The sequence below is a fragment of the Peromyscus eremicus genome, chromosome 6 (assembly GCF_949786415.1).
Source record: "Peromyscus eremicus chromosome 6, PerEre_H2_v1, whole genome shotgun sequence".
Taxonomy (NCBI): domain Eukaryota; kingdom Metazoa; phylum Chordata; class Mammalia; order Rodentia; family Cricetidae; genus Peromyscus; species Peromyscus eremicus.
In genome coordinates this window covers 116,047,935-116,072,326 of record NC_081421.1, presented here as the reverse complement: position 1 = coordinate 116,072,326, position 24,392 = coordinate 116,047,935, and the positions used below count along the sequence as shown (strand labels likewise).

General features: G+C 41.4%; 1 protein-coding gene across 1 annotated transcript in view; it reads right to left on the bottom strand.

Annotated features, from left to right (window-relative positions):
• The window catches only part of Col24a1 (collagen type XXIV alpha 1 chain), a 293,451-nt gene that overhangs the window by 8,252 nt on the left and 260,807 nt on the right, over positions 1–24,392 (bottom strand). The window contains exons 59-60 of the mRNA XM_059266384.1: positions 22,393–22,608; positions 15,877–16,061 (exon numbers count right to left, since the gene is read on the bottom strand). Of these exons, the coding sequence (XP_059122367.1) occupies positions 15,915–16,061; positions 22,393–22,608 (363 nt within the window). The 3' untranslated portion in view covers positions 15,877–15,914. The remainder of the gene's footprint in view (positions 1–15,876; positions 16,062–22,392; positions 22,609–24,392) is intronic.

Genomic DNA, 24,392 nt, shown 5'->3' with positions numbered 1-24,392 from the left:
CCCATGACAGCTCTTTAAGGACTAGTGAGCACATGAAATAGGATTATCTGAAATATCACAAGCTCTCAGCATAAAATGCACAACTTAATGCAAAAGTAATGTAAATTATCTCATCAATCATACTTTTGTAAGTGATACAGCTCTGAAGGGAAAGGTATCCTGGTAGTTGGAAGCCAAGGAACACCTATAGCTCTGAAGGGAAAGGTATCTCAATAGAAGTGTTACAGCTCTGTTCCAGTGGGGATGGTTTCCCTAGCAAAGTGTTATAGCCCTTGCTCTGGGAAAGGCTTCCCTAATGTGAGTGCAGTGACTCTGCTCCCGCAGGGGAGGCTTTCCCCAGGGAGGTTGTTACAGTACTGCTCTGCTCCTGAGAAGTGTTACAGCTCTGCTCAGCTCCCCCAGAGTGTAACATCTCTGCTCCAGCAAGGGAAAGTTTCCCCAGCCAAAGTGTTACAGTTCTGCTCTGCTCCACTCCAACAAACCTCACTCAAGAGATTTATTTTGAGGGAGGAATCCAGGAGTGTGGTTGCCTTTGCCAGGGAGGAAAAAGGGCAGCCCCAAAATGAACATGTACTGGGCTTATATAGCATTTCTTAGGGTCGGATCTTTCTAAGGTGGAGATTTTCAGGGTGAGGATTGGTAGGATCTCTATTCCTGAGCTTGGGACCAGCTCAAAGATTGGTTGGATTCCGTGCTCAGGGATTGGTTGGATTTCAATTCCTGAGGTGGTTGGGGCAGGATGTGTTTCCTTGGCTCTGGTCTCAGGGCCAGGGTGTTCTTTTACTGGCCCTTTTTACCCTACAACTTTTATGTTGATTTCTTGTTATAATGATATTATTTTTGGTATAATAGATGATATATGTTGTTGAAATTAATTTTACCTGTTTCTTTTTGCTTACTTAAATGAAGTTATTAGGGAATCTAAAATTATATATGTATTATATTTCAATTGTAAAGTGCTACATGGAGATTTATTATTAAAACTCAAATTTAATTTATTATTAAAACTCAAATTTAATTACACATAGTTAACATGAAGTGACTATGAAGGGGTTATCTAGGCATATTAGTTAATTAATAATTTGTTAACCTAGTAAGGAAATATTTGGCTTTTTTTCAATCCATTCTCCAAACAATAGCTTGGCCTAATTATGGATCAAAGTTTGATAATTTCAGGGACCTCTTTTAAAACCTTAAGTGTCTAATAGTTGCTCTTAGGGTAATGAGCTGGGTTCTTATTACAGCTCTGCAAAGGGCCTCAGATCATGGCCCATGTGTTTTTTCCAGTCTCATCTCTATTTACTGAGGTGTTGCTTCCATGAGTGTATTAGTCACTTTTCTGTTGCTGTGATAAAACACCATGACCAAGGCATCTTAGAGGAGGAAGGGTTTATTTGGGCTTCTGGGTTCAGAGGAAGAAGAGCCTGTCATGGCAGGGGAAATAGCAAGCAGCAGGTATGATAGAAGGAGCCAAAAGCTGAGCTACAAGCTTGAAGCAGAAATATCACACTGGGAATGGCCTGAGGCTGTGAAACACACACACACACACACACACACACACACACACACACACACACACCCCTTACTGAATCCAGTTAGTGTTGCCCATATATGCACATGGTGTACAGCTGACCACTAGAACATGGCCAACTTACCAAGGGCTCATCCTTAAAGAAAACCGAGGGTCCTGTGAGCCCTCACCCCAGTTATGTGGAGTGTTGACAGGTTGGGACATGAAGCCAGCAAGTTCCACAGCTAGAATAATATGTGGCTATGAAGCCACACTCAAAAATACCAATCCTTAGCTGGGCATAACGATGTACTTAACACTCAGGAGACCTGGCGGGGTGGATCTCTATGAGTTCAAGGGCAGCCTGAGCTATATAGTGAGACCTTGTCTGAAACAAACCTAAAGAAAATAAAACAAGAACAACCACCACAAAAACCCAGTCCTTTTAGTTTTTCACTGACACTTAGGTTTTTCTGCATGGAATTATGTAGTAAACTATTTGGGAATACTAAAACTATTTTAGCTGTGGATTTTATTATAACGGACTATTTTCGCGGATATATGTGCATGAGTGCAAAGGTCAGAGGTCAACATTGTATGTCTTCTCTATAGTTCTCCACTTTATTTTTGAGGCAAGGTCTCTAACTGAATCCTAAGCACACTGATGAGCTGGACTGGCTGGCCGGCAAGCCCCAGGGACACGTCTGTCTCTGCCTCCCAGGTGCTGGAATGACAGGTGCACGCCACTCTGCCTGACTTCTTATTGTGTGTTGGGGATCCAGATGCAGGCCCTTGTGCTGCACAGCAAGCATCTGGACTGAGCCATCCATCTCCACCTCTCCTAACTGCGAATTTAAAAAATTAACATTTTGACATCTGACCATTTGACATTATTAAATGGCTTCACTTCTATAAATCAAAAAAATTCAAGTGAAGAACTTGAATATAACATAACAAAGTTCAGGTAAAGATTTTCACTTCTTACTAGCTGAGAGAGCCCATCATCCCTGTATCAAAAGTGTCCATTTTATGAAACTGGCTTCCCAGTGTTTGCTTCAGGAAGTGAGAAATTTTCTTGTCTTTGAACTGTAACTTTTTCCTGAACTAGATACTTAATAAAATAAAATTATTTTTTAATGTGTGGTTACTAACTTTTTTGTGGTTATGGGTAGTTCTAAAAATCCTCCTGCTTGGGACAGCCAGGATGATCACACAGATTCCCCATCTGTCGCTTCTCTGTGGAGGGGCTGTTTTCCTAACTTGGCTCTGAACTAGTCCGGGGTCTGAATCCAAAACACACACATTGCATAACATGTGCCCAAGCTGAGGTGGAAACAGCTTCATCATACCTACCAGCCACAGACCATCTTTAAACCCAAGTCCTGAGGAAAAGGGGATACATTAACCCGGCTGGGCGCTATCCATTGAAAGCTTAGTCCACACTTCTGCAGCTATAACATTGCCCGCTATATTGACTGCGAGGACTAAATTCACACACAGTGTGAAGATTCACAAGGCGCCTGCTGCCAACACCATGATCCAGCTCCTCAAGCTTTCCCGTGCCACTACCAACCTTTCCTTTATTATAAGGTTGTCAAGCAAGCAAACAGAACCTGTCTGTTTTGTATAGAAAGAGCCACATTAACGTTTCATTTGAGGTTAAGTAGGTTTTGTGAAGACCGGTATGGCTTCATGCAGGATATTCTGTATTGAAAAGAACTTCGTATTGACTTGGTGCCAGTTCTGCCTACATAGGAAGCACATCTGAGGGCTGGTGAAGTGGCCCAGTGGGCAGTTGGTAAACATTCTTACCAAGCAGGTAGGCCTAATTGTCTGAAATAAGGCCTGAGGTTCGTAGCAGAAGGGGAAAACTGACTTCTGAAAGTTGTTCTGACCACAGAAGCACCATACCATGTGTGTGACAAATGTGACCCACAAACCACACAGACATACTAACAGTAAAAAGACATGAAAAAATGCTGTAAGCCGCAGGAAAATGTAATGGAATCCAGCTACTATGACAAAAACTACTACTTGGAAAGGTCAAGGACCTTTTCGAAGGTCAAGCCACGGCTTAAGAAGTCTTGGTGATATTTTAGCTTTTGTATATATATATTAGCCAATTCCTACAATGATTTTCTTGTATGCTATGTGTGGTTCTAAGAACTTCTAACAGTGTATATATCTAAAATACCTCTCAAGCATCCAAGGCCAAATGATCTCCTGAACTAAGGTAACACCCTTATTGAAACAACACTTGTCTCCTAGGTCAGGCGGATAGCTTTATTTCTTGTGCAGTTTCAGCTGAGACACTCCTTTCTTATACAGCCTTACTAACATTATAGACTCCTGTAGACGAATTTCTAAACAGTCTTATTAAATAAGGAACCCAGAGCCAAATACAGGGGTGAAAGCCGTAGAGATCAGGGAAATAGTGACAGCCACCAGCTGATCTTACTCACCACGCCACCGTAGCTTCCCCAGAGACAACCAGCTTCTTCCTGTCTAACCTGCGCCTTTATTGCCTTGCTGTTCTGTCTTCTCATTGGCTCTTAGCCCAGCCACCTCATTTCCTTGTCACTGCCTGACTGTACAGACCTCCAGGTCTCTATGGTTGGTATTGGGATTAAAGGCGTGGGTCATCATGCTTGGCTGTGCCCTTGACCACACAGAGACTCTGCCTGCCGTGTGATTGGATTAAGGGTGCGTGCTACCACTGCCCGACTTGTTTATAGATGGATATCTATGTCCTCTGATCTCCAGGCAAACTTTTTATACTAACATACAAATAAAATATCACCACATTTCAGCACAAATAAAATATTACCACAGACTCCTAACATTTTTACTTAACCACTTCTAGGAATGTAGATTGAGCACATAAATTCCCTTTTTCTGATAAACTAACCGATATTAGCTCTCAACTGACCTCCTTTAACCACTCCATTTTCAGGTTGTAAAAGAAAGCCTGACAGACACTGCCTGAGGAAAACTCTTACCTGCCTTTATGACCCTACTCAAGCCTGGCAACCTGGCTGGAGGGGGAGGATTGCTGTTGCTTGGGTTTATAACTGTAAGCCTGAGAGACTTGGGAGAGAAGGAGGGACAAGGAGAGGGATAAGGAGACTTAGAGGAGATTTGGAGAGAGGACTTGAGGATGAGACAGAGAAGAGAAAAGAGAACAGAAGAACTAGATGGGGAAGAGCGGTAGAGGAATGAACTAGATGGGGAAGAACTAGACTGAAGGGCTAGAAGAGAGTACTAGAGGAACAAGGTGGAAGATGAGGAAGGGCCAGATGGGGAAGAACAAGATGAGAAAGGAGGTGGGAGAGGAGCTAAGATGGGAAGGAACTAGATGGATGAGAACCTAGATGGGGCAGAACTAAGATGAGAGAATTAAGTTAGAACTTAGAGGGGTCAGCAGATAAATGCAGATAGAAATCAGGCAAGAAAGGAGCTAGGCATGAGAGCAGAACAGAAGCTGTGTAGAGAGATAAGTGACCCAAAATAATAAAGTGTATGGACCAAGGAGTTTCTTGTACGTAGATTCATTTCTTATCATCAAAAATTAAATTATCAGCTGGTTGTAGATTCTTCCTGGACCCTGGGAGGGGACTATTGAGGGGCTGGACCTTCATAGTCCCCATTAAAAAAAGAAAGCAAATTTGAAAATAATTTTATTACCTTGCCATACCTTTCAGGCTGTAGTTTAATATGATTAAACTATTCTGTCAGTGAGAAGCTATATTTATAGTATATTTTGTAAATATACAGATTTTACCTTTGACCAATGGTTATGAGTTTATGTGTATAAGTATTTTGTCTTGGATATTTATGATGTTTCTATGTATGTACAAATTTTATTTGTACTTAAACACAAGGAATTGTGGGTGGAAGATGTTATACCATGATGATGTGTACAGTCTTTTAGATCCAAGCTCACCAAACTCCAGGTGACAGCAGTACTACAAAACAGTGTCATGGATTAATTCCCTAAATCCAAATAAAGACAGAAAGAAATTGTAGGGCCCTGGTCTTCTCCCATATTGAGTAAAGCCGTTGCCTGCTTGCTGACCTTGACCAGATGTCCTCCCTATTCTAATTCCCTGCCGGTATCCACCCTCCTGAATGCTTTAGGGAAGTTCCTTGTTTGTGTATCCTGCATATTGGGCGTTAACAGCTTAGATGCAAGAATGTAGAACATTCAGTAGCAAACTTCTGCCCTCCGGGGATCCGCCATTGTGCTGTAAGCCTGTATTTAAGGTTTCCTCCCTCTTTCAATAAATGGCATTCGGCTGGCACCCGGCTTACAGCCGTGGCGAATGACTCGCTGTTTCTTGTCTCTATTTTTTATCCGCAGCCCCTCGCTCGGACATGGTGAACGGGTGACAGTAACGCGGGCGTTACCGTTACAAATGGAGGTCCCTACCGAGATTCTACCAAGACGTTACCGAGATCCGAGAAAGAAGGGACAAGCTGATGGACACCCGAAAGGTAAGGCTGGCCAGCAATTTAAAGAAAAAAAGAAAAGATAAGGGTGAATTGAAATGGGTGCAGCTAGCTCACAGTCAGTTGATTGGACTGTTGAAGCAGGAAGGCACCGAAGTTAAGAAAGGGCAAGACAGCTAAAGATTTTAAATAAAAAAGGAAATCTTCCCAAAAGAGAAGAAGGAAAGAAAGGAAATTTCCCATTAGAAAAGGGAGAAAAAAATTTAATCAAGAAAAAAGGATTTTCCCGGTAAAAAAGGGGAAAAATTTTGAAACTAGGCCTAAAGATTGGGGCCCTGTAGAGGAAGGATGACCAAAAGAAAAAAGCCTCTTCCAAGTGATAATGGAGGAAGAAAAGACTTTTTTCCAATTGTAGAATTTTCAGGATAGCTGAAACTCTGAGCTCTTTCTGCAGTGCATCATCTGAATTACTAAGAATCGGCAGGTAGGCCTCATTGCTGCTGGCTGAACAGCAAGAGAGCCCAGAGGTTAGAAGTTCTGCTGTCTGTTTGCTTATTTTGGTTCAAATGCTTTTTATTTCTCCCTCAGAGTGGGAATAATTCAATATTTAGGATGGATCCCTTCATGGGAAATGTTTTTCTGTTTTTCCCTTATGGTGGGAATAACTCATTAGGTAGTCCCTTCATGGAAGTAAGAGAAAGTTTAAACGTGAGTGCGCTTGTACGGGGCACGTGACCAGCATGGCAGTAAAGATGTGTGTGAGATAGCCCGGAGCAGCAGGCGGGAGGCTTAGCCACAAGGCCGATGAGGGGAACAGACTCGCGGGCAGGCAAACAAGCAAAGGCCAGTAGAGGGACTAGCGCCTAAAAGTTTAAACGGGCCTAACTTCTGGTGAAAAATGGTTTCGGTCAGGACATAGAATGCTAAGTCAATGCTGTTTGAATAAAGGATGTTCTGTTCTTTTGACTGTCTTAATAAATGTTTGGATGAATATTTGATTCTCATGGTAGATAAACTAAAGGAACAGGATTCATAATTTTAAACTATATATTAGGTGTGCTCTTGTCTGTTGATCATTATTAAAAATTTGGCCCTGCAATTTAAGTTGCTTTCTAGAAATTCTTGGTTTAATTCTATAGAAATATAACACCTGATATGGATTGGGTTGTCAGCTTATTAAATAATGTTGCTAACATAAACCCATAAATAATAATCTTTTACTGATAAAGAGGTTACAAAATTATTTTTCCAGTAAATAAAATACAGGTAAATTGTTTGGTCCACATTGTTAATAATTGGCAATTTACATTAGTGTTACTTGGAATCTATAAAAAAGGATCCTAATTTTAACATTTTATAAAAATACTCAAGAGTATTACCTAAAGTTACCTCTTAATCCTGTAGAGATTGTATTTAATGCTTTTATAATTGGTATATGTAAAAAGGACCATGAAAATAGAAGCTGGTGATAAAATTGCTCGATTAATATTGCTTTCCTATTTTAATTGCAAAATGGCACCTATATGTAGAACTGGAGGCTTTGAAAGTATAGGAAAAAGGTGTTTTGACAAACAGTTATCAATGATAAACAGCCTAAATTAAAAATAAAATTATATGGGATTGAGATTAAAAGATTACTGGATTCTGGTGCTGGGCATATCTATAACTTCACAAGAATCCTGAGATCCCAACTGGCCTCTACAAGAAGTCAGGAAAATGGCGGCTATTACAGGATCTTAGAGCTGTAAATAAAACCATGCTTCTCATGGGAGCAACACAACCTGGCTTGCCTGCCCCATGGCAATTCCTAAACATTGGCATTTAATTGTGATTGACTCATATGGATGATATTTTATTGGCTGCTAAAGATAAAAAACTTATTTTTGATGCCTTTTCTAAATTACAAGAGATTCTTAGCCTGGCTAATTTACAGATTGCCCCAGAAAAGGTACAGGTATCTTATCCCTATCATTATTTAGGTCATGAATTGCTACGCATGGGCATACGTCCACAAAAGATTACTCTGCGTACGGATCAGCTACGCAAGCTTAATGATTTCCAAACCTTTCTGGGAGATATTCAATGGCTTCGGTCCACTTTAAAAATTCCAACAGGTCAGCTTCGCTCTTTGTATGACATCTTAAAGGGCAACCCTGACTCTTTATCTCCCCGTAAATTAACAGCTGAAGGACGTATAGCCCTACAACGAGTGCAAGAGGCCCTGGAACAGGCTCATGTGCAGTATATAGATCTTTCTTCTCCCTTATTGTATTTGGTATTTTGTTTTACTCATTCACCTACTGGAGTGTTTTGGCAAACAGGTCCTATTCTATGGGTACATTGCCCAGCTTCTCCAGCAAAAAACATCACTCCTTATCCACAGGCTATTGCTCAGATTATATTTAAGGGAATCAAGATCAGTGTTCAAACTTTTGGTAAGGAGCCAGATATTGTAGTGACCCCATACACCCAGTCTCAAACAGCATGGTTGCAAGCTAATGATAATGATTGGGCCATATTGACATGCTCCATGCAGAGTCAGTTTGATACTCACTACTCCTCCAATGATGTGTGTAAATTTTTTTAAATTGCATCCTGTTATATTTCCCAAGATAGTACAGATGACTCCTATTCCTCAGGCCCGTGTAGTATTTACTGATGGCACTTCACGTGGTTTTGCTGCGGTGGTTTCTGGTAACATAGTAAAGAGAATGAAAGTCCAGGGCACTTCTGCCCAAATGGCAGAGGTACAGGCGCTGTTGCTTGCTTTACAGATGTTTTCTGATGAGAGTGTAAATATTTATACTGATAGTCAATATGTGGCACATGCCATTATGCCTTTGGAGACAACAGCCTACATACCATCCATTTCTCCCATTCATGAATATTTATTGCAAGTGCAAGGACTTATATGGTCCCACTCACATAACCTTTATGTGGGCCATATTAGAGCTCACACTCAATTGCCTGGACCTCTAAGTGAAGGTAATCAGAGGGCTGACGCCATTACTCGTATGGCTGTCACATTAATTTGCTCCACCTTTGATAAGGCTACTCAGTTGCATCAACGTTATCATCTTAATGCTGGATCTCTTCGTCATCATACAGGCATAACCCGGGAACAAGCCATCCAGATAGTTAAATCATGTCCTATTTGTGTTGAATTTTTACCTGTTCCTCATTTGGGAGTTAATCCCCGAGGACTTTTACCTAACCATGTGTGGCAGATGGACGTCACGCACGTGCCTTCCTTTGGAAAATTACAATATATCCATGTGTCTATTGATACATATTCTTCTCTAATTTTTGCTTCTGCTCATTCAGGGGAAAAGATTAAGGATGTAAAGAATCATTGCCTTAATGCTTTTGCTTACATGGGAGTGCCAAAATGCATAAAGACTGATAATGGTCCCGCCTACAGCAGTACGGGATTTTCAAAATTCTGCCAAGACTTTTCTATTGTTAATAAGACTGGTATTCCTTATAATCCTCAAGGACAGGCTATAGTAGAACGCTGCCATCGTACCTTAAAAACATATATTTCTAAAGTAAAAAGGGGGGAGCTAGGGGCTCATCTCTCCTCTCCACATTCTATTCTTTCCCTTGTTTTATATATTTTAAATTTTTTATCGGTGGATTCTGCTGGAGTATCCGCTGCAGATAAGCACTGGAGGGCTCCTGTTGCAAATCATCCTCTGGTGCGATGGAAGGATCTTTCTACTGGCACTTAGAGGGGACCCGATCCGGTGTTGGTGTGGGCCCGGGGATCTGTTTGTGTCTTTCCACAGGACAATGAAGTTCCTCTTTGGGTTCCTGAGCGCTGTGTGCGCCCTGTGGCTGCTGCTGAATCCTGACATGGCAGAGACCTATTGGGCCTTCGTAAAAAACTCTCCCCTTCTGATGCCAATGGAGATTGAGAGCCCAATACGGCCAGCCTTGGCAAACATTATTGTAAGCCTAGGAAGTGTAGCCATGTGGTTGGATTCTTCAGAAGACCTGCCAGCCTAAGTAGTGCTGGGATGAAGAAAAATGGGCCTTGGTGGTTCATGTTCCTGGAGCTGCGTCCATGCCAGTGGACCATGGCAGTTAGACACAGATGATGCTCACACGCTCCAGAAGAGACTCGGACATCGATGTTGCCATTGTTGCTGTTACAGCGGTGGTGGCCACTGCTGCTACTATTTCTGGGATGGCTATTTCATAATTGGGTACTACAGCTAGCACAATGGAGACCCTGGCAGCAAAAGTAGCTACCACAGTTAGTTAATCTTTTATTTTATTGGGCATGATAAATTTAATTCTACAGTTATACATTTAAATTGGCTTTGAAAGTTGCAAAAATTATTTAAACTCAAGTTCCATTTGTTTATGGGATACCACTTAACAAGGACTCCAATTTACAGTAAGGCTCGTTTTAGAAGGGAATGGCTCAATCGCCTTTAGCCTCCTAGCTATGGGTGGGTTAGGACTACTGTTGGTCTTTTCTGGGTCACACAGATTGCAAGCCCAGCGCCACTTTGAGATCTTTGGCAACAGTTTACTCTACAGCTCACGTGGTTGAGCCTGTATGATAATGAGTATTCAGAGACGGGTAATGCTTGGGGGGCGCTCACCAACCTAAGACAGAGCACTTGCGGGGCCTGGGCAGGTGTCTCCATGACGGGTAAGGTGACCTGCTGACGTCCCACGCAACCTAAGTCAGAAGCTCATTTTTTAGTAAAAAGGGGGGACCTGTAGGGCCCTGGTCTTCTCCCATATTGAGTAAAGCCGTTGCCTGCTTGCTGACCTTGACCAGATGTCCTCCCTATTCTAATTCCCTGCCGGTATCCACCCTCCTGAATGCTTTAGGGAAGTTCCTTGTTTGTGTATCCTGCATATTGGGCGTTAACAGCTTAGATGCAAGAATGTAGAACATTCAGTAGCAAACTTCTGCCCTCCGGGGATCCGCCATTGTGCTGTAAGCCTGTATTTAAGGTTTCCTCCCTCTTTCAATAAATGGCATTCGGCTGGCACCCGGCTTACAGCCGTGGCGAATGACTCGCTGTTTCTTGTCTCTATTTTTTATCCGCAGCCCCTCGCTCGGACATGGTGAATGGGTGACAGTAACGCGGGCGTTACCGTTACAAAGAAATATGGAAAGAAAGTACATCATTACAACAGACAATAACAATATGAGAAGTGGCTAGCTTCTCATCACTGACTTGGAGACCAAAAAAAATCAACAAAGTCTGAAAAAATAGTAACAGCAACCCTGCAAATGGGGCTGGAGCCATGTCTCAGCAGTTAAGAATGCTTAATGCTCTTCCACAGGACCAGATTTTTTTCCCTCAGCATCCACATGAAACTCACAACTGCTACAACTCTAGTTTCAGAGGATCTAATACTCTCCTCTGGCCTCCACGGTCACCTGGATAGATGTGGAATATACTCACACAGAGACACACACCTACATAAATAAAAATAAAAATAAAATAAATCTTAAAAAAGAAAACCACCACCAACAAAAAACCCTGCAACCAGCCTGTTGTGATTTAATCCCAGCACTTGGGAGGCCAAGGCAGACATCTGTGAGTTTGAGATCAGCCTGGTCTACAAAGAGAGTTCCAGGACAACCAGGGCTGTTACACAGAGAAACCCTGTCTTGAAAAAAGAAAAACAAGAAAATCCCAAAATTAACCTCCCCTCCAAACCAACAACAATAAAAATCCTGCAATAAAGATTTTAATATCTAGAGAAAATACTTTTTACTAATAAAATTACAATAAGTCAAAATCCATTGTTATTAGATTTATGAAATTCACAGATGTATTATGTATGACAGCACCAAACAGGAAGGCTGACCTGTGTGCTGTTAAAGTATGCTAAGGAGAAGTGTGTGATTGATGTACACGAGGTTCAACTTACAAGGTTCAACTTACTATTTTATTTGGAGATAGTCAATACTCACCAAAAGTTGACTGTGATGATTTAGAGCTTGATTCTGTCATCCCTACTAGAAAATGGAACTAAGGCCAGGATTTTTTTTTATTACAGATAAAGAAAAGTCTGCTTTTAGTTATGATGTAATTGCTTATATGACACCAAACCTACTGCTAAGAATAACTAGAAAATCTGTACAGATATAAACAATAGACGTTTGGCAGATTCAGCGACCCTCCTGAGTAGCCAGGGTGAAGGATTAGGGAAGAAGGAAATAATGTCATGAGCTGACTTCCCTCAGCACCTTTTCCCCGGAGAAAACTGCTGAACAGAAAGCATCCCGAGCTGTTGGCAGCTGGTGAGGAGAGAGTAACAAGTCAACGGGATGAAACCTGAAGTTCAAGGCTGATGTAGGACCACAGAGTCCTGGTACCCACCCTTGGCTTTCCATTGAGACATGAAGGAAATAAAAAACTACAAGGAAAGGAAACCTGGAGACAGAATCTGCTCTGAGAAAGCCTAACGTCAAAGCTATCCCAATCTTTGATTATGGCCAACTGTCAAAAGTAAGTTTACTTCTTCCATGAGGGAGTGACTGATTATCACAGAGTCTGCCATATTTTACATGCCGTGTCTGATATTTATCAAGGGATTGCTAACCATGCCAGAAGAAGAGAAAATGACTGAAAATTAAAGGAAAATGAAACAGCAAACATAGATCATTGTCTGGATAACCAGATACGGACTTTCAAACAGTTGTGATGAATGGCCTCAGCGACAGAAATGGATGATTTTCCCAAGACTTGGGATCTGAGAAAATGATGTAATTCGAATTAAAAAGGTGAGCTGGAGAATTGGCTCAGGGTTTAAGAGCACTGGCTGTTCTTCAAGAGGAATCAGGTTCAATTCTCAACACCCACATGGTGGCTCACAATTATCTGTAAAAGATTAAGTGAAATGATAAAAATATTTTACCCTTAAAAAGGAAGGCAAGAAGAAAGGAAAGAAAAAAGAAAAAGTTAGAGGTGAGAGACTTGTAAAATAATATTAAGGTAGCAGGTGCAGATGTGAATATAACAGTGTGAAGCTCTGTTCTAAGCAGTTTCCTTGTCAAGTTATTGAATCCATTCAGAAACCAAGAGTTACTGAATCCATTCAGAAACCAAGAGTTACTGAATCCATTCAGAAACCCATTTAACAGTGAGCAAATGGAAGCGATGAACACACAGTATAGAAAATCACACTGCCGACCTTCACAGGGCTGTTAACCATCGTTTCACACATACTGATTCAGCAACACACTTAAAACATGATGGCACATTTGGTGGTGCACACCTATATTCTTAGCACTTGGGAAGTAAATGCAGGAGGGTTGGGAGTTCAAGGCCAGCCTTGGCTACATAATGAGTTTGAGGTCAGCCTGGACTACAATGAGACCCTGCTTGAAAATAAAAATCCAAAACAGAAAACAAAACCAAATAAATCAAATGAGCCATATGAACCACAATGCATGTTATTTCTGCAGGCACTCCTTTTCATCCTGTTTCCCCTTTCCTCCCTCCCTCCTCCTCTCCCTCCCTCCCTCCTTCCCTCCCTCCCTCCTTTCTTTGTCTGTCTTTCTTGATCACTCTCTGTGTCTTTATGTATTTCTTAAATGCTACCTAGAAATGTCATTTATCATTTGGATTTCTGGAATAAGTAGTTATGTTCACAATAGTCATAGCATGCAGACTCAAACTCAATCACAGGATATGATTTTCTCATTAGAATTAACCTCTGAAAACATTTTTATTTTCCTCCGACATCAAGTCAGACTTCTTTGCTACGGTCCCTCTTAAAGTCACATATAAAACACACATAACAAAATACTATTTAAGTCATTTGTAAGCACACAATTCAGTGGTATTGACATGCTTAAATTGCTGTACAACCAGCACTAGTCTGTCTCCAGAATTTGTCATCATCCTAAAGAGAACTCCTTTATATATTAAAGATATTTTCCATTTGATTCCTGCCTCTGCTAATCTGTCTCATGACTTCGGTGTGTACGATGAGGTGGTCTGCTCTTGATCCCTCATGAAAAGGGAATCCTATCATATTTGTCCTTTTGTACCTGGCTTAACCTCAGTGTTTTCAAGATTCACCCGTGTTGTATCATACATCAATATTCCATGCATTTTAAGGCTGCAGAATATCCTATTACATGAAAACATTCTACGGGCTGCTTCGTTGCTCTTTTGATAGGGTCTTTTATATTCAAGTTTTTTTTAAAAATGTAGTCCAGTTTATCTAGGATTTTCTCTTAAGTGTGACTTTGGTGTTATTCCCAGAAATTATCATTAAATCAGATGTTGTGAAGGTTTTCTATGCTTCCTCTGAGAGTTTATTTTGGCTCTGATCCCAGGTGAGCTGTTTTGTACTACCAAGGAAGGAAATTGTCTGTCTTTGTTTTTCAGTAGGTGGACACTCAGTTTTCCCAGGCTTCTTTGATGAGAACATTGTCCTTCATCCTCTGGATGGTGCTGACATCCTTATTGGAAATCATTCATCGTATCTTAGGCCATGGTTGTTTCTGTACCATGTCCTAATTATGTAAAGATGGGCAACAGGCCCTATACTCCTTCAGTAATCATATAGCATATTTTCTAATAATGAAAATATACATAGCATGGGATGGCAGAGAAGTTATTATATGTAATAAATGAGCATGATAATAAATGAAGGCGACAAGAATAACTTGAAATGATTTAAAGTACCTCTTTATTATACATAGGTAAATGTGGTTTGCTGAGGTTAACAGTATGCTTGTAATAGTTGAACAACAGGCTCATCTGAACAGCAAGAGGCATAATCTTTTTCTTTGAATATTGAACTAACATTTCTCTGATAACAAGGAAGGACTGACAGGCAGAACTTAGTTTTAGTAGAAAACGACCCCCTCAATGCACAATGCTGCTTTAAAGATTATAAAATTCTTCTAAGCACTAACATTATATTTAAGAACAGTGATAAGGAAAAAAAATCAATATGTACTACAAAGCAAATATTTTCTATATAGCATAAATATAGTTTTATAATTTAAAACAGCAGCAATTTTCAAAAGATTGGCTGAATTAAAACTTTACACAATATTTATATATATACAACGTATCATTCCAGATGATCTTGGAGTTTTAAAACAGTATATCACAAACCCCAGTTTCTAACCCAAACCTGCCACTGGATATAGGTGACCTAAGATACTTTTTACAGCAATTTAAGGAAGAAAACAAAAAACAAAAGAAACACCCTAATTCTCTTGCATATACACGTGTTATGACATGCTGGCTTTGATTCCGTGTGCATAAAGAGAACTTTAAAATAAAATAAGGACTTTGCATAAATAGCTCTACTTGTTATTAAGCATGAGACCAAACAAATGGAAATTAGTATTAACAATTAAGACAAATTTGATGTAACCAGTACATACACTCTTAATGACGAAGATGAAGAAAGACATAGCCTATGACAGCCACAGCACCCTGTTTTGAGAAACAGCACCAGGCAACACAAAAAGGCGGCATGGAAGAGGTAGTGTACACCAGCTAAGATTTTATGCCCATGGGGGACCTGAATACAGCTTTGTGTTTGGGAAGGGAAGGTGCCAGAGACTGTGGCTCGCAAGTTTAGACAGAAACGTTGCACCGTGTGGAGCACTATCCAGTACTGCTCCACAGTGTCCCGCAGCTCCAGCTGTCTAAGGGGACGAAAGCATAGGGCACCTTTAAGAATTCCAAGTTTATACATTTTCAGTTCTAGGGAATTCTTTAAGAAAACTCAGATCAATAAAAAAGTTTAAGAGAATTAAATACACTATCAATCATAGTCCTTTAAAAATGCTGTTTCTCCTTAGGAGGAAATCTTTTCTTCCTGAGATTTCTTAAGATTTAGCCGCTGTTTTCCCCCTACATTTCATAACAATGTACTTTTCTGTCAGCATTCCCCCTCTGCACCAGTACCTGACTCAAGGCACAGCTTCGGCACTAACCCAGAGGTTTTAGAGAAAGCACACAGAGCTGCTTTCAACGTAGTGCTTCCGCTCAGTTCTGAGATGAGGAAGGTTTTGGACTTCAATCACAGGAAGCTGATTAGGATTCTGGGTGTGAAAAAGGAATTTTGCCTTGTGCCAGCTGCCATCCTGAATCTGTAAAAGAAGAGCAAAATGCTTTCACATGTGACTGCTTCTCCAAGCACTCCCTCTCAACAAGCAGTACCCTTCATGGGCACTGTGGATTCCCTTCAACATTTAGACAGACAGTGATGTTAGCCCTTGTGGGAATACCAGCAGCCGAGGCAAGGGGAATCATAAGTTTGAGGCCCACCTGGACTACATGGTGTGTTTGAGTCCAGCTTGGGTATATAGAGGCCTGACCCCCCAAAATAAAAAAAAAAGATTGAAAGAGAATAGAAAACATTTAGAGCAATACTAAATAAATAGTAGTAATTACCATCAAATATTAAAAGTCTAGGCTAGTCCTTCCTTCTTTCTCTTTTCCTTCCTTGCCCTATCTTCTTTTCCCCTCCCCCATACTGGGTATTAAAGCTAAGTCCTCTCACTACGCTGGTCACTGGGCTACATCTCAAGACCCTTCATATACTGATGAGATGATAAGCTACCTACTGTGCTAACACAACATCTCTTTCTTATACTTAAAGACAAGATCTCACTAAACTGCTCAGGCTGGCTTTGAACTCACTCTATAGACAAGGCAGGGCTTAAACATATGGTTCTTCTGCCTTAGTCTTTTGAGTGGCTGACCCGTACCATACCACCAGGCCCATTGTGATAGTGTTAATTGTTGACAGAATCAAGAATCACCTGGGAGACTGGCCTCTGATCATGTTAGTGGGGGGTTATATTTATTACATTATGTGAGGTTAGACGACCTGCCCACAGTGGGTGGCAATATTTCGTATACAGGGGATCCTAGACTACATATGAATGGGGAAAGTCAGCTGGGCACTAGCATGTGTGCATTCATGGATATTATGGATGCTATGTGAGCATCCCTGACTCACAGTAAACCTTTTCCTCCTGTTAAGTTGCTCATGACAGAGTGTTTTATTACAGCATCAGGAAAAGAAACTAAGACAGCAGGCTCCCTTTTGATTTTTACTGCCAGAGGTTAATATGAGCTTTCGGCTTCTGATGGACCCTGGTAGCAGATATGAGTTAGAAGTCTGCAGTGTTCCTAATAAGGGTCAGACCCGTATGTTCCTTTTTGAGTATTTATTTGGTGTGTGTGTGTGTGTGTGTGTGTGTGTGTGTGTGTGTGTGTGTGTGTGTTAGGTTAGTGGAGACCAATAAGAGCAGTCCTCTCCTTCTACCACATGGGTTCCAATGATTGAACTTAGGTCATCAGGCTTTGGCAGCAGACCTTTTACCCACTGAGCCTTCTTGGCAGCTCCCTCTCCCTGTATTTCTTCAGGGTGGTCACTTTTCCTGGGTATAAGAGGACTAATTATCACAATCTTTGTGTATTAGGTACCGAATAGCCAGAACTGCCTTGTTAGAAGCAGCTGAATGGTAATCATATTGAATCATCTTAGGTTCCCATCCCTCCCCCTTCTGTGGTTTTCCACTCAGATGGCTTTCTTCTTTGTTCTTTCTAAGCCTTCTGCTTCCCACATTACTGCAGCCTCTGCTATTTATGATAAATGATATGGTCAAGACCCATTATAAAATGTTTTATGTTAAATATTCAACGAGAGAAAACAGAGAAACACAGTTGCCTAAATTTGTGGAGCTTTTTATTCAGAAGCCAATCTACTTGCTCATAGTCTTGTCATGGTCTGAATTTTAAAATTTGAAGGCTCTTTAGTGACTATTTAAGCTAATATCTTCATGTTAAAGCCAAGGCCATTGATGTTCACCAATAAGTCATTTGTCTGATGTCACAAGGTTGGTATGATAACCAGACCCAAACTGTTGGAAAGACACTGACCTGTCAAGAAGACATTGAACATAATGCAACTGTTAGATTCATTCACTGACTCATCATGCAGATATCGAATGTGCTGCTGAACATTAGGCATAATTGAATGCGCTGTCATTTCTAATTTTATTACAGTGCTTGGGAAATACAAAGGTGACTAACTTGGTTCTGACATCTGAAGTAAACAGCTTAGCAATCTCACTGGGAAGAACAGACATAAATAAGCGATTCAAGATCATGTAAGGCAAGGGCAAGTATAGCCTACAGACAAAGACTGCATACAGTAAGGGCAAGACGTATGGTACAGACAGACACACATACTAAATTCTTCATTGCTAGAGAAGCCAGGAAACATTTTAGAAGATCCAGAATTATCTGGTTCTTAAAGAATGCCAGAAACTTCCAGATGGTGAGAGAAGTTGAGAAAGACATTGCAGAGGAAAGGGAATGGGCACCACCAACAAAAAGGCAAGGGTAACACCCCCAACCCCACCCCACCCCCCGCCAAACCAAGTACAGATACAGGTCAAGTATGCAGCTGTGAAGTCAGCATGTGGTGAGAACAGGTAAAGTGTGCAGCTGTGACATCATAGCATGCGGTGAGAACAGGTAAAGTGTGCAGCTGTGACGTCATAACATGCAGTGAGAACAGGTAAAGTGTGCAGCTGTGAAGTCAGCATGGGGTGGGAACAGGTAAAGTGTGCAGCTGTGAAGTCAGCATGGGGTGAGAACAGGTAAAGTGTGCAGCTGTGACATCAGCATGGGGTGAGAACAGGTAAAGTGTGCAACTGTGAAGTCAGCATGGGGTGAGAACAGGTAAAGTGTGCAGCTGTGATGTCATAGTATGGGGTGAGAACAGGTAAAGTATGCAGCTGTGATGTCATACCATGTGGTGAGAACAGGTAAAGTATGCAGCTGTGATGTCATACCATGCGGTGAGAACAGGTAAAGTGTGCAGCTGTGGCCAGGCGGTGGTGGCGCACGCCTTTAATCCCAGCACTCGGGAGGCAGAGGCTGGTGGATTTCTGTGAGTTTGAGGCCAGCTTGGACTACCAAGTGAGTCCCAGGAAAGGTGCAAAGCTATACAGAGAAACCTTGTCTCGAAAAACCAAAAAAAAAAAAAAGTGCAGCTGTGATGTCATAGCATGCGGTGAGAACAGGTAAAGTATGCAGCTGTGATGTCATAGCATGCGGTGAGAACAGGTAAAGTATGCAGCTGTGACGTCATAGCATGGGATGAGAACAGGTAAAGTATGCAGCTGTGATGTCATACCATGGGGTGGGAACAGGTAAAGTGTGCAGCTGTGACATCATACCATGGGGTGAGAACAGGTAAAGTATGCAGCTGTGACGCCATACCATGGCGTGAGAACAGGTAAAGTGTGTAGCTGTGAAGTCAGCATGGGGTGGGAACACCACCTGGGAAAACGGAAATTCAGGTGCGGATACTTTCCTCACATGTACAATGGGACTTGAACCTGCTTTACAGGGCTGGAGATCAAATGAGAGTTCAAGTAACCATTGCAAGCTGGCTGTGAGGCATGGAATCTGGAGCTGTGCATAGCTGCGGTTGCTCGCTTGCTTCTCCACTAATTACCTGATAACCTCCAGGAAGTTTCTCAAGCTTTCTGTACCTTCACTTTCTTCCCTATGAAGTGGGACTAATCTTATTTGTTTGTCTGGGAGACAATCTCATGTAGCCAAGGCTGGCCCTGAACACCTAATCCTCCTATCTCTACACCCTAACTGCTAAGTTTACAGTATGTACTACCAAGGCTGGCTTGGACTAGGTTTTTTTACAAATGTATTATGACTAATAAAATAATATTGGACTGTATGTTCAATTACCATATAAAATCAATCAATAAATAGTGGAATTACTATTATTATTATCATTATTGTAATAAATAGATCAGTCTGGCTGTAGAATAGAGTAGCAGCCAGTGAAAGCCCAGCCCAATCTAGAAAGGTAGGTTGGGGCCTGACTTGCCAAGCTGTATCCCACTCATTGATGCTCAGATTGCATCTCAGAGGTGCTAATGAGCTACTTCTAACTAAGTAAGTTTCTGGGAAGGACTAAAAGTTACATGAACTTGTTGGGAATACTGCTCTCTCTCTCTTTTTTTATATAAGAGATTTTCTAGTCGTTTTACATATCAGCCACTGATTCCCCTGTCCTCCCTCCTTCCACCCCCCAGCTTTCCCCTCTCCCCCAAAAAAACCCCAATTCCCCCCTCCTCCAAGGCAAGGTCTCCCCTGGGCATTCAGCCCAGCCTGGTACATTTAGTTGAGGCAGATCCAGTCCCCTCCTCCCTGCACCAAGGCTGAGCAAAGTGTCTCAGCATAGGCCCTAGGTTCCAAAAAGCCAGCTCATGCACCAAGGACAGGTTTTGGTCCCACTGCCTGGGGGCCTCCTAAACAGTTCAAGCTAATCAGCTGTCTCACTTATCCAGAGGGCCTAGTCCAGTTCCGTGGGGGCTCCTCAGCTATTGGTTCACAGTTCATGCGTTTCCACTAGTTTGGCTATTTGTCCCTGTGCTTTTTCTAATCATGGTCTCTATCTCTTGCTCATATAATCCCTCCCCTCTCTTGTCGATTGGTCCACCTGGGGCTTGGCCGTTGATCTCTACATCTACTTCCATCAGGGACTGGAGAGATGGCTCAGAGGTTAAGAGCATTGGCTGCTCTTCCAGAGGACCTGAGTTCAATTCCCAGCACCCACGTGGTGACTCACAGCCATCTGTAATGAGATCTGGTGCCCTCTTCCGGCCTGCAGGCATACATGCAGGCAGAACACTGTGTACATAATCAATGAATACTGCTCTCTTTAAATAAAGAGAGTAAGAGCAATCTACTTTTGACCATTTACCTATGACAAGAAATGTAGAAAAAATGGTCTCCAAGAAATGACAAGAGATGTTGAATCATGGACTTAATTATACGTTAAGGTGGAAAACAATACTACTTAAAAATAATTAATGAAACATTAATTATATATAACTAAGTTTGTCACAGTATCTATGACTTCCTTTCAGTAGGAAAAAAGTGAGCTAAAAGTCAAATACCAAGAGGGCCAGTCAGTCTACAGTTGTATTCATATTTAATTGTGTAAGAGTTAGCAAAACCAAATAAAGTAACAATTCTGTGACTTGTCTTCTGTGTAGCATAACATATAGAGCAAAAACCATGAAACAAATATATTTATGCACATGCTCTATCAGTCAATTGATGAGTTGAGCTATCAATCCACTCATTCATCTATCCAGATATAATTATCTCACCTGAGGACTAACATCTATATGTTAACATCTGTTTTACACATAAAAATACATAAAGAGAGCTGATTCATCAATTAAGAGCACATACTACTCTTATAGAGTTTGGCCTCCAGCACTCACATTAGACAGATCACAACTGCCTTTATCTCCAGCTCCAGGGGCTCTGACACCTCTTGTAGCTTCCATGAGCACTTGTACATAGGTGGCACACACCAACACACAAAGATATGCACACATGCACACAATTAAAAATAAGGGGTTGGAGAGATTGCTCAGTGGTCAAGAATATTTGATTTTCTTGCAGAGGATTCAGGACTCACAACCATCTATAATTCCAGTTTCAGGTGATCCAGTGTCTGACCTCAAATGGCATCTGGTACACATCTGGTGCACATATATACATGTAGGCAAAACATTCATACATGTAAAAAAATCTTTTAAAATAAGTCTTTAAAAAAGACATTAAAAGACCATAAATAAGCTGGGCATAGTGGCACATGGGAGGCAGAGGCAGGTGGATATCTGAGTTCAAGGCCAACCTGGGCTATATAGCAAGCTCTAGGATATCCAGGACTACATGGAGAAACCCTGTCTCAAAAAACAAAACAAAATAAAAATCCGTGAATAACCTATTAACATAACAAAAATTGACAATATATACATTTCTGGATAGGTAGATATAGATAATGGTTGTTTATGGAAAACGTAGGTATGCTAGGGACCTTAAAACTTAGCACCCTTCTGTAGTTTCAGTTTGCAAGGAAAGTCCTATTCTCATCATTTTAAGTCACATTTCTAAAAGTACCATTCTGTGGTGATATTTTATATGTGCACCCCAATAAAATTTATCTGGGGGTCAGAGAACAGAGCCAGCCACCAAATTAGACATAGAGGTCAGGTGTGGTGGCACACACCTTTAATCACATCACTTGAGATCTCATGCCTTTGCTACCAAGTGGGAGGCACACATGCCTTTAATCCCAGCACTAGGAAGGAAGGAAGGTGGCAGGGCACAGAAAGGTATGTAAGGCGTGAGTAAACAGGAAGTCTCGCGCTAGAGGCTGAGGAGTTGGTAAGGTGAGGTTGGCTGTGGCTTGTTCTGTTTCTCTGATCTTCCAGCTTTCACCTCAATATGTGGCTCTGGTTTTTTTTTAATTATTAATAAGACCTTTTAAGATTCGTCTTACATCTGGAGAGATTTGTCTGGACCTCGGGGGCCAGGGTGCGATCAGAGAAACTTCTGTCTACACCATTCTCTTACCTTGCAGTCATCTGAGAGGACTTTAGGTTCAAGTAGAGTGTTTTCTCCAAAAATCTGACCATTCCATCCTTTGAAACTAATCGGCAATCCTGGGCCATCTGCCTGTGTGCTAGTCCACCTTGGGGTGCTTAGGCAGTGAACGGTGATAATGTGGGTGGCTTCCGAGCTCAGCAAATGAAGAAAGTTCATCTGCACTTTGCCAACTCCAAACTCCAACTGGTGTCATAGAAATAAGAGTCACATTATAACACATGGTGATATAGGGAATTTCAAGGAAGAGCAGCCTGAGAAATCTGAAATTTAAGTGCCAATAGGTAGAATGCTGGCAAAGGTTTACTCACTGGTTCCTGGTGGTGGTGGTGGTGGTGGTGGTGGTGGTGGTGGTGGTGATGATGTTGTACATGTGTGATCTCTGATTCTGATTATAAGGGTAGAAACACTGCTGTCAGTGGGCATGGACTGAGAAAGGATGTTGACAACAGGTTTTTTTGAGTCTATGTGAACTGGCTGCAACATATCATTAGGCTGCTACATATAATAGTCTAATAAAATAATTTTTATAGTGTTACTTGCAATACAGTAATAATTGTTATTTTCTTGGCATAATGCTATAATCTGTTTTTCATGAGAGTCTTCATTTGAGATTACTTTTGTGTGAACTTCATAAGATATGTTACAAGTTTGGAAAAATAATTTGGTTGAGTAATTTTAATTTTTGGTCAAATCCTAAGGTAGTTGCAAACTGAGTCAGCAGGAAATGTTTACTAAGGGAATGTATACATGAACCAGCCTTAACTAATAGCATGTACAGTATAAGGGAAAACAGGAATTAGCAAGTCTGACTATACATTCCTATATTTGGAAAGGGAAGTAAATGTTTCTGTAGTCCCACACACCACTACCACTATCACCATCATCATCATCATCATCAGCAGCAGCAGCAGCATAATAATCATCATAATCGTCATCAACATTACCACCACCACCACCACCATTGTCAACACCACCACCACCACTACCACCACCACCACCACCACCACCACCATCAACATTACCACCACCACCACCACCACCACCACCACCATCATTGTCACCACCACCACCACCACCACCACCACCACCACCACCATCACCACCACCATCATTGTCAACACCACCACCACCACCACCATCATTGTCAAGACCACCACCATCATCATCATTGTCAACACCACCACTACTACCACCATCATCATCGTCAACACATATTTCCATATCGAGTCAGGTATGTATAGAATATCAGCCTTCCTCAGCCTTGGTTACCTTGTTGATAAACTGGGGTTATAACACCCACTTCATGGGTCTGCTAAGAGACTTAACTTGGTAGATTATGACAATTTTCTAATTGTTGAAGCCTGATCAGGCAGTAAACAATTATTTTTCAAAATTTTGACTGTAACTCTCTTGGAATGTGTCTATTAATATTGTTTTGATTATGGTATTACTAGTTTTACTATTCAACATTAATAAATTTTCACACTAAAAGCACAAAACAAAACAACAAAGGTGATTATCCACTCTCAGCCACAGAGTGGAGCAAGCCCGTCAGTAGCCTGTGGTTTTCATTCCCCAGGGAGCTGCTCTTCACAAACATTCCTGATTTTTGGTCTTTCTATTACCTACCAATGGGAGAATTGATTTAGTCATGAAAGAAACTAGCACATTGTTCTTACTGCTTCTATCTGGTTTGTTCAAAATTTCCCTTCTTTTATCTCTTTTCCACAAAATCCTCAGGCAACTCCCAGGGCATTGAGGATTAGGACATGGATGTTCTTCATTTAGAGGTACGTGGGTCCCCTAGGGATGGAGCAGTCCTCCTTCCTCTGTTACGGTGAAGAGTGGTGAATGTCAACTGAGATTACACAGTAAAAAGCCCTGCTCCGTGAAGGAGAGCAGCTCAATGGAAACCAACTGTACACTGTGCCTTTAAGCCTTCTTAAGATGGACAGAACACATGATAG